The 18,106-nt window shown below is 45.6% G+C and overlaps 1 protein-coding gene across 2 annotated transcripts in view; it reads left to right on the top strand.

The window, feature by feature from the left end:
• The window catches only part of Kazn (kazrin, periplakin interacting protein), a 908,996-nt gene that overhangs the window by 193,076 nt on the left and 697,814 nt on the right, over positions 1-18,106 (top strand). For both annotated transcript variants that reach the window (XM_075946808.1, XM_075946807.1), the window contains exon 2: positions 16,408-16,565. In XM_075946808.1, coding sequence (XP_075802923.1) covers positions 16,408-16,565 — 158 coding nt within the window. The remainder of the gene's footprint in view (positions 1-16,407; positions 16,566-18,106) is intronic.

Here is an 18,106-nt window from a genome sequence, read left to right as displayed (position 1 = left end):
CAAAAGACCAAGAAAACATAAGCAGAATTAAATGCATCTTAAACATAAGTCTTTAGGAATGTAGTTGTAGAGAAGATGGTTTTGGTTGAGTTCTTGGCACAAGATCAAAACTGATTTAAGAGTGAAACTCCTTGCTGTACAAGTTATCTATTGCTAAGGAGGAAATTACACCCTTGAGGAGAGGCTTGAGCAATAGTAACAACTACAGCAAATCTCCATGCCATAGTGTCTTTGTAGCAGGAATTCTAGAGTGCTTTACTTATCTGGATTGGTCCAACGTCTCATTAAAAGATATAGATGCTGCTGCTAGATGAGAGTCACAGGGAAACTCAGCAGGAGCAGAATAATCTGTTTCCAATATGATGTGCTCCCATGCTCTGGTGCTCCCTATGTCATATGCTTCCATGATCCCATGCTCATGTGTTCCCATAATCTGTGCTCCCTTTATCATTTGCTCCCATGCTCATGTGCTCCCATGATCCTGTGCTTCTGCAATCCTGTGCACCTCTCTGCATGCCCTCCCTAAGCTTATGTGCTCCCATGATCCCATGCTCACGTGTTTCCATGATCCTGTGCTTCCCATGGTCATCTGCTCCCATGATCCTGTGCTTCCCATTTCATATGCTCCCATGGTCCCATGTACCCATGGTCATCTGCTCCCATGATCCTGTGCTTCCCATTTCATATGCTCCCATGGTCCCATGGTCCCATGCCCATGTGCTCCCATGATCCCATGCTCCCATTCTCAAGTGCCCCCATGATCCTGTGTCTCCCCATGTTCATATCCTCCCATGATCCTGTGCTCCCCATGGTAATCTGCTCCCGTGATCCTGTGTGCCACCCCCACCCCATTGTTCCTGTGGCTGGTAGGTTTGTGCTGACTTCAGTTCCTTGCCATGTGGACATTTCTCCAGATCTTTAGTACCTGGGACAAGGCTGACTTCCTACTGAGAATACTCAGAGATAGAGAACAGTGGGACATGGGGATGTCTGGCTCACTTGGTAGAGTTTACCCAGCATGTCCAAAGTCCAAGCCTTGATCTTCAGAACCACAGAAGCCCTGTGGACACACAAAGCTGTAATCTCAGCACTACAGAGGTGAAGGTAGGGAGCAGGAGTTCAAAGTTATCCTAGTTACATAGCAAGTGTGAGGCTAAGAAACAGACTCAGAGACAGCGATAGTGGGGAGAGGGAAGGGAGAGAGAGAGAGGGAGGAAGGGAGAGAGGGAGGGAGGGAGGGAGAGACAGAGAGAGAGAGAGAGAGAGAGAGAGAGAGAGAGAGAGAGAGAGAGAGAGAGAGAGCAATTCTACAAACCTGTGAGACTCTGACATCTTTAAACAGGTTATTCCTATCTGGGGTGGAAAAGGACTAGAGAGGTATGTGAATACCAGGAAGTAGTACTTGTGAAATCTATTTTGGAGTCTGGCTATGATAGTCTTCCTTTGCCTCTGATGCTTTGAATGCAGATCATCCTCCCTTATTCCTAAGAACTTCATACACATCTACCCAGTGCCATCCCATTAGCATTGTTGAGGGTCTTGGATTTTGTATAAACTCAGGTCCATAAATATGCATATACACACATACACATGTGCACACACACAGACACACACACGTCTCCTTGGATACTGACTGTGGAGTTCTAACACTATGGATCTAAGCACCTGAGAACTGAAGAACCATGTCATCCGCTCCTGCAGCCAGAGGGGGATGCAGGCTAACTGCTCGAAGCACCCACTCATAAGGAAGAATATGCAAAGCACATAGAAGTCAGTAGACCAGGTAAATTCCAAATCACCTCCACCACAGTTCAGTGGGTCTTTAATTAGGACTCAAGAAGTGAGGATAACTCCCTGCAAATTGGATCGACCTCTGAGCTCTTGGCTGTGCCTTCAAGTCACTCAAAGTGCTTTCTGTATAACTTGTGTCTCCTGTTTGTAGATGCCCCCATTTTCTTGGGCTGCCCTTGGCTGGGAGAGTTACAGGGATCCATAAACCTCTCTTCCTCGTGTTCTTTCCATTCCAATTGCTACTTTTTAAAAATGGTTTCCTTTTAGCCTGTCTGTGTCCTCTTGTTCAAGGCATTGATCCCAAGAACAAACTGGGTGACATCTTCCACAGTTCAGTTGTAAACTTTCCCAGGTAGACAGGGGAGTGTTAGATGGGCCACACGACCTTCCACACGACTCCAGACAATGATTCTTTGAATTCTGCCATAACACAGCAGACATCCCCCCTTTTACACTTCCTTCTAACCCCCCCCCCCCCAGTTTCCACTTACCAGGCTCTCTGGGACTTTCTTCTCTGAAGTCCTCTGGTTTCTGGACCCAGACCTTTTGTCTTGTTGTTTTTATGCATGCTTCACAGACCACCTGCTGTTGGTTGGTTGTTTTTTTTTGTTTGTTTTGTTTGTTCTTTTTGACCACCTATATTTTTTAAAGTAATTTTCACTACGGTAACACTCAACTTCTCGGTATGGAAAAATATTCTTAGTTATTTATGAAGTCTCATAAGTGATTCTAAATCCAAGTGACTCCAATAACAAATGTCACCATTCCAGCACTTAGTTGAATTTTGGAGTGATCTGGCAAATCACAGAGGCTTGGGATTTCAGCACAGTTGCCCTTGTACAAGAACTTGCCTTGCTTGTTCAGAAGCCACTCAGATTTGCTTCTGAAATGGCATCTTCATAAAGCCTCTAAATTCATGCCCCATATTGGTAGGAACTGTCAGTCTTTCATGCCATGACGTGCCTGAGTGTCCCATGGCACGGCAGCCCATGCTTCCTTAAGGAAGAGTTTCAAGAGAAAACACCATAGTTTCTCCTGTTCTAGCTTCAGGAGTGGCACTCAGTCATACCTAAAATTCTCTCTTGGTGATACAAATCAGTCTTAGTCAGAGAAAGAGAGAACTGGCCGAAGCCGTGATACCAAGGCAGCAAGAATCATCAGACGCTATGTTTCAGTATGGCGACAATATTCTCCTCTCCATGTCAGTGTGGTGGCAATATAAAGTCTCAGATCCTTGGTGGCAGTGCATTAACAACTGCTTCTTATTAAAAATGTCATATAAATGTATATTAATATAGCACATATATTATATAATATAAACTATATGGTATATGTGTGTGTGTATGTATATATATTTGGTTTCTTTGAGATTGAATCTCACTATGTTGCTAGAACTAACCTTGAATCCATGATCTTCTTGCCTCAGCCTCATGGGTACCTGGTTTAAAGACAAGCCCTATTATACCTGATACTTCTCAAAACCCCTTGGGGTAGCAAGGACTCTTTAGACAAAAGTAATCACTGCCAACTCTTGTTGTTTGTTTGCTTGTTCCCAGTGTCTGGATTTTTAATTCGCATGTTTGCAGGGGTGTCAATAATTATTCTACCCCCTCAGTTGCTTTGCCCAGAGTGTTTCACCCCAGCAGCAGAAAGGACACTAGAACAGAAGTTTTCCCCATTTTTCACTTGTTTGTTGTGCATATATGTGGACATGCATGTTTGCACGTGTGTTAGTTCATGCACGAGCATGCATTGTGTGCCTGTGGAGGTCCGAGGTTAATGTTGGGAATCATTCTAGACCACTCTTCCAGTTTATTTATTGAGCCAAGCTCTCGCAGTCAAACCCAGAACTCAGCTCTATGGCTCATCTCTGCAGCCAGCTTGCACTGGGGACTCTCTTGTTTCTTCCTTCTCCGGCTGGAATCCCGTGCCCACCCAGCATATACATGGGCTCAGGGTATCGGAACACCAGTCCTTATGCTTGCATGGCAAGAGCTTTAACCATTGAGCCGTCTCCCCAGCCCCTGACTTAGAGGTTATTTAGAGAGGACTTCAGACTTTGGCACATGGGGGCTGTTGAGATAGAATGATTGCAGTGATCATGTGTGAAATAGGCAAGAGCAAGGGGGCCGGGAATGAAACGTGATGGACCTAACGTTTGTATTTTACTCAACACATTAAAGCCCTGAGCCTTGGTGGAAGGATGTGAGGGGGTGGGGCTTTGAGATGTAACGAGTCATGCTGAGTTATTGCTCCTTTAAGAAGTGACAACTAGCCGGGCGGTGGTGGCGCACGCCTTTAATCCCAGCACTTGGGAGGCAGAGGCAGGCGGATCTCTATGAGTTCGAGACCAGCCTGGTCTACAAGAGCTAGTTCCAGGACAGGCTCCAAAACCACAGAGAAACCCTGTCTCGAAAAAACAGAAAACAAAACAACAACAACAACAAAAAAAAAGAAGTGACAACTAATTCTCACTGATTCTGCTAGACAGGTTAGCCAGTAAGCCACAAAGCTCCTCCTGTCTCCATTTTCCAGGCATTGAGATGACAGATGCAGGACGATGCCCACTTTCCCCATAGATTCTGGGCAATCAAACTCAGGTCCTCATGCATGTGGCATGCACTGAGCCACCTCCCCAGCCCTAAGTCACATGCATGATCACCATGCCACCGCATGCAGTCAGCCGCATCACTGAAGGCAGTCTTTCACACAATGGCACTGTGCCCGAAATGAAAAGCTGCAAGGCGCTGGCTGCCTTGTTCCATCCAGAAATCTATTATCTAGAAATAGAACGTACTTGAGATTCAAAGTGGTTTCCTGCTGACCTTTGAAATACATTGAAAGTTGCAATAAAACAAAATGATCTTAAAATATTAACAGACCAGAAGTAATTAAATGGCAAAGCCAGTGATTTAAATGGAGAGCGAGGCTTCCGTTGGTAAACCCTTTCTGTTAGCCAAGAACAACAAGGTCTATGGCTTGGGCAAGGCCTGTGGATTCACCACCTCCTTTCGTGGCTTACAGCTCTTTATTTGTTTATTTTTCTGAAATTGCCCATTCTGTGTAGAGAAGAGGAAAAACCCCATCGAATGTTTTCTCCCTCTTCCCTAAAGGGACAGCAGAAACTCTGTTGGACTTTGGCATCCTCAAGGCCCTGTAAGAGCAATCAGCACAGGCCCTCGGTGGATTTTAGAGCTGGGAAGATAACTTAGTCCATAAGGGGCTTACAGCACAGGCATGGTGATCTGAGTTCGGATCCCCACCCCCTTGGAAAACACAGGGTGTGGTGGCATGCGCTCGTCCTCCCAGTCCTGGGGAGATGGAGGCAGGGGAATCTCTGGAGATTGCTAGCCAGATAGTCTAGCAAAATCAAAGAGCTCCAGGTTCAGGGAGAGTCCTTCTCTTAAAAATTAGAGTGGTGACTGACACAGGAAGACACAACCTCTGGCCCCTACATGTAAACACACACACACACACACACACACACACACACACACACACACACACACACGTATACCTGTGAACATGTACACATGCACAGACCCTACCCCCAATGTCAGATGAGTACAGTTGGTTCCTACAATCCTGAAAATCTGCCAAGAGCCAGGACCTTGATGCTCTGGAGAAATCTGGTGCAGGTCAAGTGGTCATTCACGGCTAGGCTGATCTCTGACCTCTGCCTGGCCTCATCTATGGGGCTGCTCAACCAGAGGGAAGCAATTTACGGACGAGGAGGAACGCATGTCTCCAAACCCAGGACCCTGGAATCCACACCCTGAGATCACTATTCATGGCTCCAGGTTTTACTCTGCCGACACCAGCGTCCCGGGGTCCATGAGTCCCTCTGAAAATTAAGGAGGAGGGGCTCAGTATTGGAGAGAGTTCACCTCCAAACACAGTCATTTTAACATGGGGAGAAGGTCTCTGGGGGAAACAAAACGAGGACAGGGAATCTGTGAGTATTCTTTCCACGGCAGTGGCCTTTTAATGAGATAGGCTCTTGCAGCTGTGTTTCCACATTAAATTCTGCTAAGAGGATCACTTTCCCCTTTTCCAGTGTCTGTCTTGATGGCATGCCACAATTGTTAGTTCATCAGAGGAGAGACAGGTCTGGACTCATGTCCCCTGTCCATTATTAGTTTTAAGTATTTTTGACAATCCAAGAATATTGGCCAGGGCATGAAACTTCACTGTGATGGCTAGTCTTGGTCGTCAACTTGACACATCTTGCCAAAGAGAGAACCTTATTGGGGAATTGTCTCCATCAAATCGGCATATGGGCATGTCTGTGAGGCACATTCTCCCTTGCTAATTGATGTGGCAGGGCCCAGCTCACTGTGGGCGGAGCTGCCACTAGGTAGGTAGCTCTGGGTTGTATAAGAAAGCAGGCCGAGCAAGCCAAGTAAGTACTGTTCCTTTACCACCTCTGTTCCTGCCTTGAGTTCCTTCCCTGACTTCCCTTCGTGATGAACTTGGCCAAGTTCTCTGGGACCTTGAGTTGCCCTGGTTTCTCAGTGAGCCCTTGTCGTCTGGTCCCACGTGCTCGGGTCACATGTGGGCAACAGGCCAGTCCTTTGTACCCAAGAGCCAGGCTTCTAGTCTCTCTGCTCTAGTGTAGTGTCTGCCCCAGCCCTAGCCCCGTTCTGGCTGTTAAACTCTAAAAGTCACAAAAATCTATTTAAGATGCAGTCCCACCTCCAGGCCTGGCTTCTTCACGTTGGCGTGGACCACTGGCAGGAAGCCTCGTGTCCCAGTTCAGTGTGGTCTCTGGGAGGTTCCAAATCTCATTTGCATGTGGATTTTGCCCTGGAGCTCCATAAAGCTGCCTCTGTCTTGCATGCTAAATTACCGATAGCCTATTTCCAGCAGGGGCTGGAGGGTTGCACCCACCCCTGCACAGAGTGAAGGAGGTCATGCGGCGTCCTCTGAAGACACTTTCTGGAAAGAGAGAACCACTTGTCACCAACAGTACTCTCTGCTTGGGGTGGTCCTGCTCACATGCTTCTTGCTCTAGGTAAGCGTTGTCCAGGTCAGCTGTTTTTAATTTTTGTCTCTTCTGATGGCAGCGTCCCAGTGGACATGGCACAAGGACAGTTAGTGCCAGTGCTCTAAGGAAACCACGCGGTATCTTCACAGTCACGGCTCAGGTCTTGTTTTAGGACCTTGAGGCTCTTCCAGAAGGTGCACCCATGGGTGCCAAGAACAGGAAGGGGTTATTGAACATCTCAAAGTCAATAAAGGAAGTGAAAAGATAGAGTATAGAACCTTCCTCCTTGACTTTTAACAAGAGACCACAGGGGTGAGAGTGTTGGAATTGTGCCCCTGGCTACCTGTGGCCTGGGGCAACTTGCTTCTTGTGCTCCATCTCCTCCTCTGTGAAGTGTAAGCCATTGGCCCACCATTGTCAGTTTGTAAGGGCTGCCCCATTATGGAGGTAGGTCCTGTAGGAACGAGAATGCAGCAAGGAATCTGAGCTGTAGATTGTCACTGTAAGTAAAGTTGTGATTATCCCACAGTGTCTGGTAAAGCAATTTGCACTGTTTGGATTGCAATAGATACCAGTGTCAAGGGTATTTTCATGCTCCCAAGTTCTGGTTATTCAGATACAACCAACAGAGTTATCAAAAATACCTACTAGTAGTTGGCATGCTGGCACACACCTGTAATGCCAGCACTTGGGAGGCTGAGGCAGGAGGATCTTGACTTGAAGGCTAGTGTTTGGGGCCAGTCTGGGCCACACGGAAAGACTCTGTCTCAAAACAAAAACAGCAACAATAAAACATTATTAAAAGCAAATTTTAGGTTTTACTTATTTATGTTTATTTTTACTTTTTAAAGTCTTACATACTTGGAAATAAAGTCACTTTATAAAGTACTTTAATTCTCTGTCTGTCTGTCTGTCTGTCTGTCTGTCTGCCTGTCTGTCTCCTTTCAAGTAACACAGACTGACCTGGCTTTGTTTACACTGGCTCTGAGGATTGACCTTGTTTCTTTGTGGTCACAAGGCAAGCGCTTTACTGAACAAGTTATCTTCCCTTCTAGAAGTATCCTTGCAATCCAGCAGCGGAGTCAGGACAGAAGGCAGCTCGGTCTTAGGATCCTGGAAACCAAGGCTAGGGAATAGAGGCCTTGTCTGAGTCAGTGTCTCCTTCATATTTCCTTATGTATGTCCATTTTCACTTTTTAAGTTTTGTAACCTTGGAAATAACATCACTTTTTAAAGCACTTTAATTGAGTCTCTGTCTCTCTCTACCTCTCTATCTCCCTTGCTGTCTTCCTCTCCCTTCCCCCCCCCTCTTTTCTGACCCTGCCTTTGTCTCATTCTCTCTCTGGTTGCCTCTCCCTATCTAGACCACACAAGAATAGATCTTCTGCACAGAGTTCTCTGTTCTCACTGTGTCCTCTTGATGTCCCAGGCCCTGTGGGGGACCACTGGACAGTCTGGGGTAAGGGGAGTCAGTCAGTCGGGGACCATGGTAGAATGGTGGTCACAGGGCTATAAGAATAGTTGGACTGGCCCAGAGATGTTGATTCATGACAGACTCTGATGGCCATACCAGGACTAGGCTGCCTTGAATCTGTGGGAACTAGACAGTGGCTACTATCATCACACTGACGATGTCAGCTGAGTACAGTCACAGAGAAGCTCTGGGCCAGGCCCGATTGCAAGTGCATCAATTGCATTTATTGGTTCAATACTCATGATCATGAAGTCATCATGGTTTTATTTCTAAGGGACAGCTGAGAAAAACCATGCTCGGAGAGTTGATATCACTGCCCAGATCAGCATACAGAGGCAAGGTTAGAGCTCAGGATATCTGACTTCCAGGTTCAGGATTCCAGGCCCTCTTCATAGGCCCAGTCTTCCATGCACAAGGGAAATCTGGGCCTCCCTTCAGCTTCTTTCTGACCTTAACTTGGCTTCCCAAGGCTGAGGCCATCTTTATCCTCTAATGCACAGGTATAGACACTCGCCCTTGTCAGCACTCACTCTCCTCTCGCCTTTGTAGCCCCTTTAGCTCAGGGTCTGCTTCCGCTACGTCGGCTGCCAGCTATGCAATCTACGGCCACAGACAACAACTGTTTCCACAGTTACACTAACTCATATGCTGGCTGTGTGTGTGTGTGTGTGTGTATGTTCATATGTGTGTGTGTACGGTACATGCGTGTAGAGGACAGAGGACAACCTTAGATGCCAGTGCCCAGAAACCAGCTGCCTTGTTTTCTGAGGTCCTCTCACTAACCTGGAACTTCCACATAGGCTAACCAGGCTCAGGGATCTGCTCCTCTCTGCCTCCTCAGTTCCCCAGTGCTGGGATCACAGGTGCCCATCAACACACCCTACGTGGGTTCTGAGGGTTGAACTCTCAACCTTGTGCTGGTAGTGCACACACTTCACAGACAACTATGTCCTAGACCAGTTCCTTGATTCTAGGGTTGTTTTTTTTTTAAGTTAAAGTTTCTATTTTAGTGTCTTACATTTATTTAGTGAGTGTGTATGCACATGTGTGTGTGTGTGTGTGTGCACATGTTCATGTGCATGTCATGAGGCATACACAGAAATCAGAAGACAGTTTGTCAGCGTCATTTCTCTCCTTCCATCATATGGGTGCTCGGGTTAAATTCAGGTCTTTCTCTTATCTCACTATAAAAGAAATCCCAGTTATAAAGTCTGCAATGTACTCCTTTTTGACCTTGATCTTGCAATCCTCCCGCCTCACAATTTGTTTTCAAACTGCAGTAGAATGCACATATCCACATTTCCGGTTTTAACCTCTTAAAGTGCACAGTAGCTCAGCAGCGTTTAGATCATTCCCTGTGAGCACTCATCACCGTAACTCTTCTCTGGATATCTTTACCATCCCCCAAAGGAAGCTTTTTATTTAACCAGCATGAAGCAGTTGTTCCCATTTCTCCCAGCCAGACTCCCTGGCAGCTGCTAATATTTTGATTCCGCTGTTTGCCCCTTATGGAGAGTTCCTGTCCATGGGTTGACTTCTTAAACTTAGCGCTCTGAGTTCATCCGTGTGGCGGCATGTATCCGTGCTTCATTCCTTCTGTATGATTGGATAACGCTCCTCTGAATGGATGTACCAGATTGTGTTTACCCACCCACGAATGCATGGGCAATGAATGAGTAGCTTCCACCTTTGGCTGTGGTAACTAATGCTGCGGTAACAACACCTTTCTCCAATTCCTTTGATCATGTACCTAAGAGGACATTGCCCGTTCATATGGAAATCCTATATTTATTTGTTGATCCATTGCCAAACCTTTTCCCACAGCAACACAAGAGGGTTCTGACCTCTCTGCATCCTCATCGGTAGCAGAATGCGTTTTATTACAACAATGGGAAGGCAAGAAGTCTGAATTATTTAGGCCTCATTTATTTAACGGGATTCCATTAAAACAAGAACTGGAAATGGGTGAGCGTTCGAATGCAGAATACATCATAGCTTTTGAGATTTGCGAAAAGCAAAGGTTGTTTAACACGTGGGGATAAGTTTGGTCATTAGTTCGTATCTATGGACCATATAAATAACAAGATCATAAAATCCATGGAGCTGCTAAGTGGCTCTGCCCCATGATATGATTTATTGGTCATTTTTTCCTATAAAAATAGTACAGTAGCCCGTCTCAATGACATCTGGACCCATCTGCGTAAAATGAGCATCTGAGGTCATATCACTATTGCATCGCGTTCTGTGCGCCATCTGACCCATAAAGGCAGAAGTGGGGTGCTTCTGAATGCATTAGGAAATTTTACGCATGTCTTCTTTTTTTTTTAATGACACAGAATGTCGAGACTTGGCATTATTTCCCTTCTACCAAGCTGTGAATGTGCCATCCTTATTAGAAGTCTAAATAAGTACTCATTAATGTTCAGGGAGATTCAGACAACACTTCAGATAAATAAGCTGCTTAAGAAGTGTGTTTCTGCAGATTTGTGGACCAAGATAGCACACAGCAGATTGAATGTCATTTCACATTCAATACAATCAACCGAGTAAACTGGGTTTTATGACCTCATTTCCTCACCTCAGGTAGGGAGGAATGGTGTCTGTGGCTCTCTCGTCTCTAATCCATCATGCGTTTTAAGAACAGCTTTATTTAGTTGAGGGTTTTATGGGGCAAATGGAGAACAATGTGTATGGCTTCCCAATTCTATGATGACAAGGAAGGGGCGGGGACAGAATGGTGTGCCATGACCTTTCTCTTTCATGCCGCTATTTATTTCTTCTTATATGCAGTGAATAATGCTAGTGTCAGGGTGTGGTGGTTTGAATGAGAATGGTCTCCATGGGCTCAAATATAGGAATCTCGGTCCACAGCTGGTGGAACTGTTTGGGGAGGGTTAGGAGGTGTGGCCTTGTCGAGGGAGGTGCCTCATGCTGGGAGACCAAGATGTGAACTCTCTGCTAATGCTCCAGCTCCATGCCTGCTGGGGCTGCTGTCATGCTTCCTGCCACAGTGGTCATGGAGTCTAGCTTGTCTGGAACTGTGATTCCCAAATTAAATACTTTCTTTTATAAGTTGTCTTGGTCATGGTGCGTTGTCAAGGCAATAGAAAAGCAACAAAGACACACTGTGATGAACCGAGAAAACATGACCTGTCCCCGTGGAATTGTTAGCTTCTGGTGAGTTTCACGAGGTATCACAGTCACAGTTTGCAGTTACCTGTTGCTACATAACAAAGCACCCCAAACTGAGCTATACTAAGCAGTATGTAGCTGTCTCTCAGCTTTGTGAGCCATGGATTGGGATAGGAGATGAAGACGCAGCTCAGTTCTGCTCTCCAGGGACAGGGTTGTACTGGGGGTGACAAGGAAGAGGCAAGTAGATGAGACTTTACAGATGGAATATACACATGAATTCTTCATGATCATGATTCCTCACCTCTTCTTTTTGATGTATCTTCTGCCATCAGAATGTTCTAGATGTTTGTTCCCTTTATTTGTTTTTCTTTATTTGTTTAAATGTGTGCCTCTGTGACTGTCTGTTACATGTGTATGCCTACTTATAGAGGCCAGAAGAAGGCATCAGATCCCCTGGAGCTGGCGTTACAGACTGTTTTGAACAGTCAGACATGGATGCTAGAAGCTAAATTCAGATTCTTTGCAAAGTCAGCAAGTTCTTTTAACCACTGAGCTATTTCTGCAGTCCTGCCACACAGTTTTCCACCTACCTGTCTGGGAACCTGGGACAAATGGATAGGTGGATGGGTGAATGGGTGGATGGGTAAATCAGTAGGTGGTGGTAGTATAGGTAGGTGGGTGGATGAATAGGTGGGCAGGTAGATAGGTAGATGGATGGAGGGGTGGGTAGATGGATGGATGGATGGATGGATGGATAGATGGATAGATAAAAGGATGGATGGATGGGTGGATGGATGGATGGGTAGATGGGTAGATGGAAGGATGTGTGGATGGGTCGATGGATGGATGGATGGATGGATGGATGGATGGATGGATGGATGGGTCGATGGCTGGATGGGTCGATGGATGGATGGGTCAATGGATGGGTAGATGGGTAGATGGAAGGATGTATGGATGGGTCGATGGATGGATGGATGGATGGATGGGTCAATGGATGGATGGATGGATGGATGGGTCAATGGCTGGATGGGTCGATGGATGGATGGGTCAATGGATGGGTAGATGGGTAGATGGAAGGATGTATGGATGGGTCGATGGATGGATGGATGGATGGATGGATGGATGGGTCAATGGCTGGATGGGTCGATGGATGGATGGGTGGATGGATGGGTAGATGGGTAGATGGAAGGATGTGTGGGTGGGTGGATGGATTGGTAGATGGGTAGGTAGATGTATGGATAGGTGGGTGGGTGGGTGGATGTGTAAGTGGATGGATAGTTGAATGGGCTGATGGATGATTAAATGAATGTATAGATGGGTAGGTAGATGAGTGGGATGGATGGATGAATAGATGGGTGGATGGACAGAAAGATTCAGTTGCCTGAACATCTCTCCCTCTCTCCATGCAGTCTGTGCTTGTGCGTTCCTTGAAGAAATACGGTCTCTGATTGCTCAAGTGTTGTGTTAGTTCTTTGTTGCTTTGATACAATCCCTGACAAGAGAAACATGAGGTGGGAATGATTTCCTCTGTCTCACACGTATGAGTAGAACATATCATACCATGGTAGGAAAGACACAGCAGCAAGGACTCGAGATGGGGGGGGTCAGGCTGCATCTGCAGTCAGGAGGCAGAATTGGACACGGGTATTCAATCTGTTTTTGTTTTTTTTTTCCTTTTTACATTATCTGGGACCCTAGTTCATGGAATGGTTCCACCCACATTTAGGTCCTCCCACCTCAATAAACCCAATCTAGAAACTCCCTCACAGACATGCCCAGGGGTCTCCTGGATGATTCTAGATCCCAGCACTTGACAATCAATATCAACAATGAAAAGTATCTTACATGGCCACTAGCTTCAAGCAGAGTGAACATGCCCAGGACTCCAGACCTTTTATGAGCTGGACATAGGAATCATAGACTTCTGTCAATAGGGCCAGATAGGCTCACAGGGAGTGTGAGCCTCTACTTCTCAACAGAAGGAGCTGTGTGTGAAAGAATATATAAAATATACATATACTATATATATAAATATGAAAGTATATATATATAAATAAAAGAATACATTTGCTTTAAAAATTTAAGCTATATTTATTGTATGTATGTGGGGTAGAGAGTTACACATGTCGACTGCATGCAAATAACAAGATTCACTCAGTCTCCCTACTGTTTCAAGGGCTACAGACCCCCAACTGTCTGTGCAACACAGCTGTGTAGAAAACCACCAGGCTCCCTACTGTTTACATGAGAGGGTGACCGGTGTCTCTCACTACCTTTGGCTAGAAGCACGGTCTCCCAAGCCCTGTTACTGTGTGTTGGAATTGGCAGATGAGTTCCAGGACCCTGGAGGATTTCAGAATTGTGATCATGTGGTAGCTTTACTGAGAATGCCCAGGGGTTGTTCTTTGTTCACTTAATAAGTGCAGGTTTGCCTGAAAAACCTGTAGACTATTCTATAAGAAAAGGGAATTTAATTTAAGGAAAGGTAAAGGAATTAGTTCAACAATGACTATTGAGCTCTGATATTCCAAGTGTTTGAGACAGAGCAGAAAGCAGGTTAAAAACTACCTCTGAGGGCTGGGAGCTGGTTTGGTGAATGTGTTTGCCAGTCTAGCATGAGGACCCGAATTCAGATCTCCTGCACCCACACAAAACCAGGCATGATGACACATGCTGGTCACTGTCGCACTGTGGAAGCAGATACAGGGGGACCCATGGGACCAGCTGGTCTTGCAGCAATGAGCTCCACATTCAGTGAGAGAGCCTGTCTCAAAAAGGAAAACATGGAGAAACTAAGGACAATATCTAAGATCAACCTCTGGCCTACACAACCCACATTCTCTCTCATACACATACATGCATGCATGTACACTCATGCGCAGTCACCCATGCCTAGACACACAGACATTCAAACACACACACTCATATTCACACAACACAAGCTCATACTCATGTTCACACACAGACATTCAAACACACACACACTCATATTCACACAACACAAGCTCATACCCATATTCACACACAGACATTCAAACACACACACACACACACACACTCATATTCACACAACACAAGGTCATACCCATGTTCACACACAGACATTCAAACACACACACACACACTCATATTCACACAACACAAGCTCATACCCATGTTCACACACAGACATTCAAACACACACACACACACTCATATTCACACAACACAAGCTCATACCCATGTTCACACACAGACATTCAAACACACACACACACTCATATTCACACAACACAAGCTCATACCCATATTCACACACACCACACACACACACACACACACACACACACACACAGGCTCACACACACTCTCACCCACCTATGCTGTTACTACGTGGATAGTAGAGAAAGAGACAGCCATAATAATAAATGAGTCAAATCTTAAACTGTCGGATGGTAAGTTGTATGGGAATGACAGAGAAATTATAGCCTTTCCAGCCTACTTGTGGCTCTGATGGGAAAACATGACCACTGCCCCTTCACAAGTTTTAAGGCCATCTGCTTAGGGAGGAAATGGCCACCTGCGTTATGATAAGTGTAAATTGAGCATAGGGCCGACCACACCCTGGTACCCTGTTGATCTCTGGCTTAGGAATATTGATCAAAAAGTCACATCTATGGTACACAGCTAACTCTAACCTGTTATGCTTCCCTGGGACAGCTGGGTGCTCCATGAAGTGAGTTCCACGTCTGATTTTGCTAGTAAATGTGTCTTCAAAGACTCTAAAGAGTTTAGGATAAGTATTTAGATGGTGTTCATCAGACACAACCTAACTGTTAACTATTTAAGAAACCCAGGTTCTTGGCACTCACCTGGTTGGTCCCCTGGGTGTGGACCCTTGCTTTCCCTTTGAAAATGATGGATCAGTTAGTTTCTCACTGGAAATTACCAGTGAGATGGCTCAGTCATGAAATTGTTTGCTTTGCAAATATGAGGACCTGGGTTTAACCCCAAGGGTCCATGTGTCTTAGACTCATTTCTATGGGTGTAGTAATAGGAGTGGCGGGGCTGCGTCCCCAGCACCCCAGCCGCCCACATGGCTTATGCCCCGAAATAACAACACACAAACTGTATTCATTTAAACACTGCTTGGCCCTTTAGCTCTAGCCCTTACTGGCTAATTCTGATTCCTGATCAACACATCTCTAATAATCTGTGAGCACCGGTCTTACCGGGAAGTTTCTAGCCTACGTCCATCTGGGTCGGAGCTTCATCACGTGTGTCTGCCCGGGAGCGGGGCATGGCATCTCTTCTGAGGCGCCTGCTCTTGAGTCTGAGCTCACTTCCTCTTCCTACCAGCATTCTGTTCTGTTTACTCCTCCCACCTATGTTTTAACCTATGAGGGCCAGCCAAGCAGTTTCTTTATTGCTTAACCAATGAAATCAACAGATTGATATATGATACTCCCACATCATATGAGTGTAATGAAATACCTTGACAGAGAGTAAATTAAAGGAGAACAGGGTTGGGTACAGATTGGAATTCCAGGCTTCCATCCATCCCCGTGGGGAAATCAAGGCAAGACCTTCCAATAGCTACTCATGCCACGCCCACAGTCAAGAGCAGAGAGACATGACCACATGTATGCTCCCTTGTTTGCTTGTGCTCTTATTCAGCTCAGGACTTCCTGGCTAGGAAATGGCTTCACCCACAGTGAGATGGGTCATCTCACTTCAGTTAGCTTAAGACAATCACTCATAGAGCAACGGTCTATGTGCAGACAATGCCCATAGTGCAGCCGGTCCCTCATTGAGACTCTCTTCCCAGGTGTCGGGCTGACAAAGCTGACGGTCACACCAAGTTAAATGCAGAACTAAAGCTGGGTTTGGTGGTGACCACTTGTCATCCCAGCACTGGGTAGTTGGAAATACTCTCTGGGAAGTGTGTGTGTGTGTGTGTGTGTGTGTGTGTGTCTGTGCACATACACACACACACAGAGTTAACTACCATTTTCCCATTTCCTTCTTTGTCTTTTCACAGCTGTGCAGTCACTGCACACCCTAAATGACCAGATTTCCCATTTCATTGTCACCAAGTCGAAGGCACTGGAGGAAGATGATGACCCTTTTCTACCCACGGAGAAAGAGACACTGAAGAACTCTATGATACTGATGAGACACCTCCTAATGGATGCCCAGGTACAAGGATGAGTGGTGGGTGGTCCAGGGTTGTCCAGGCTTTTGTCATTGTGACACGACTGTATCATCTAAAAAGTTCACACTCAAGAATTACACATTTAAGTTAATGAAAAAAACAACGAAAATATCACAAGATTTCTCATCATGTTTCATGCAAGTTTAGGATTTAATGTTGGATCTCAGTCATTGGCCAACGCTTGGGCATGCCTTTAATGGGTTTGGAATTGTCTTTCGGGTTTCTTTAAATGCTTTGTTTGGGGGATAAGATAACCAAGGACGTCCAATTAGCAAACCAACCACCAGTCACTTTTGCCATAAATGACTGTAAGAGGCGCTCTGATGCAGTGCAGACTGGGCTTTTCATTAGGTTTTACTGTGTTCTTAAAGTCGGAGTAATGGAGCTTAAAGATAATGTATGTGTTGCCTTTGAGAATGGAGCACATCCCCCTCAGTCTTGGGAAAGAGAAAGAATGCATTTCCATACAAACTTGGCAGGCATCAAACCTGGCAAGGGTGTCGGCATGAAGTAAGACCTGATCCAAAACTGTATCTCTGAACAGCTGGTAAATATTTAGGGGTGCTCGATGAACCCCCTAGTAGATGAATCAGCATTTTGAAGACACTAGCAATGAATATGCTGAAAGGGGATTTGCCCATTTCACACCATTGTTGAGCTGTTGTTTCTCAAGGTTTCTCCTCATATGCTGTTTTATTGAAATATTTAAAAGTAATCTTTCTTCTCCTTCTGTCTTTGTTAGTGGGTCTCTCCAGATATGTTGATGGGCAAACACCAGGTGTTTTAAGAGCAGGGTGGCATTTTCTTTGGTGAAAGCAAACTGCTCTAGAATTTATTGTCATTTCTGTCTCTTGGGAATCTGTAAATGTTTTTAGAAAACCGTCTTTGGTTTGAGGGGATTCTTGGGAGATACATCTTCAAAGCTTTTTTTTTTTTTTTCCTGAAGCTTGCTTTCTGTTGAACAAGTGAGGTCAGCAGGGCTGTTCCCTGCCTTCTGCTCTGGGTGGGAGAGTTTTGAACCATGGTCTCTCCACTTTCGTTTCTGCCAGGATGATGCTTTGTTTTATTGTCTATGATCAGTCTGGAAATCTCAATTTCATCTCACCAGGACTGTAGCTGGTGGGGCCTGTCTGCATCCGTCACCTGTCAGTATTTGAAGCTGCCCCGTGGGATCCCAGCCCCTCTGTCAAGGTGCCCCAAATTATGCAAAGCCTTTCATTTAAATTCTTATTCTTCCAGCCCCTCTTTTTAGTAAGCAGCCATTCAACCTCCCTTTCCTTCCCAAGCCTGTCTGGGGGAGAAAAGAAGGCTTCTAAAGCCACAACAGCCAATTTTAAGACTTGGAATAAAAGGGGGAAATTTAGAGCAACTTACTGAATAAAGCAAGCAAATTGTTCCTGAAAGCGCAGCTTTGCTCGGTGCCTGGGCCCAATCCGATAGCTGACATCGCAGCCCAGGGAACTGTGTAAATGAATCCCCAAGGAGAGAGTGTGTGTTCTCGTTTGCAAAATCCAGAGAATAAAAG

Source organism: Microtus pennsylvanicus, chromosome 13, assembly GCF_037038515.1.
Source record: "Microtus pennsylvanicus isolate mMicPen1 chromosome 13, mMicPen1.hap1, whole genome shotgun sequence".
Lineage (NCBI taxonomy): Eukaryota > Metazoa > Chordata > Mammalia > Rodentia > Cricetidae > Microtus > Microtus pennsylvanicus.
The sequence above is the reverse complement of the archived record's forward strand: the minus strand, read 5'-3'. Positions and strand labels throughout refer to the sequence as shown.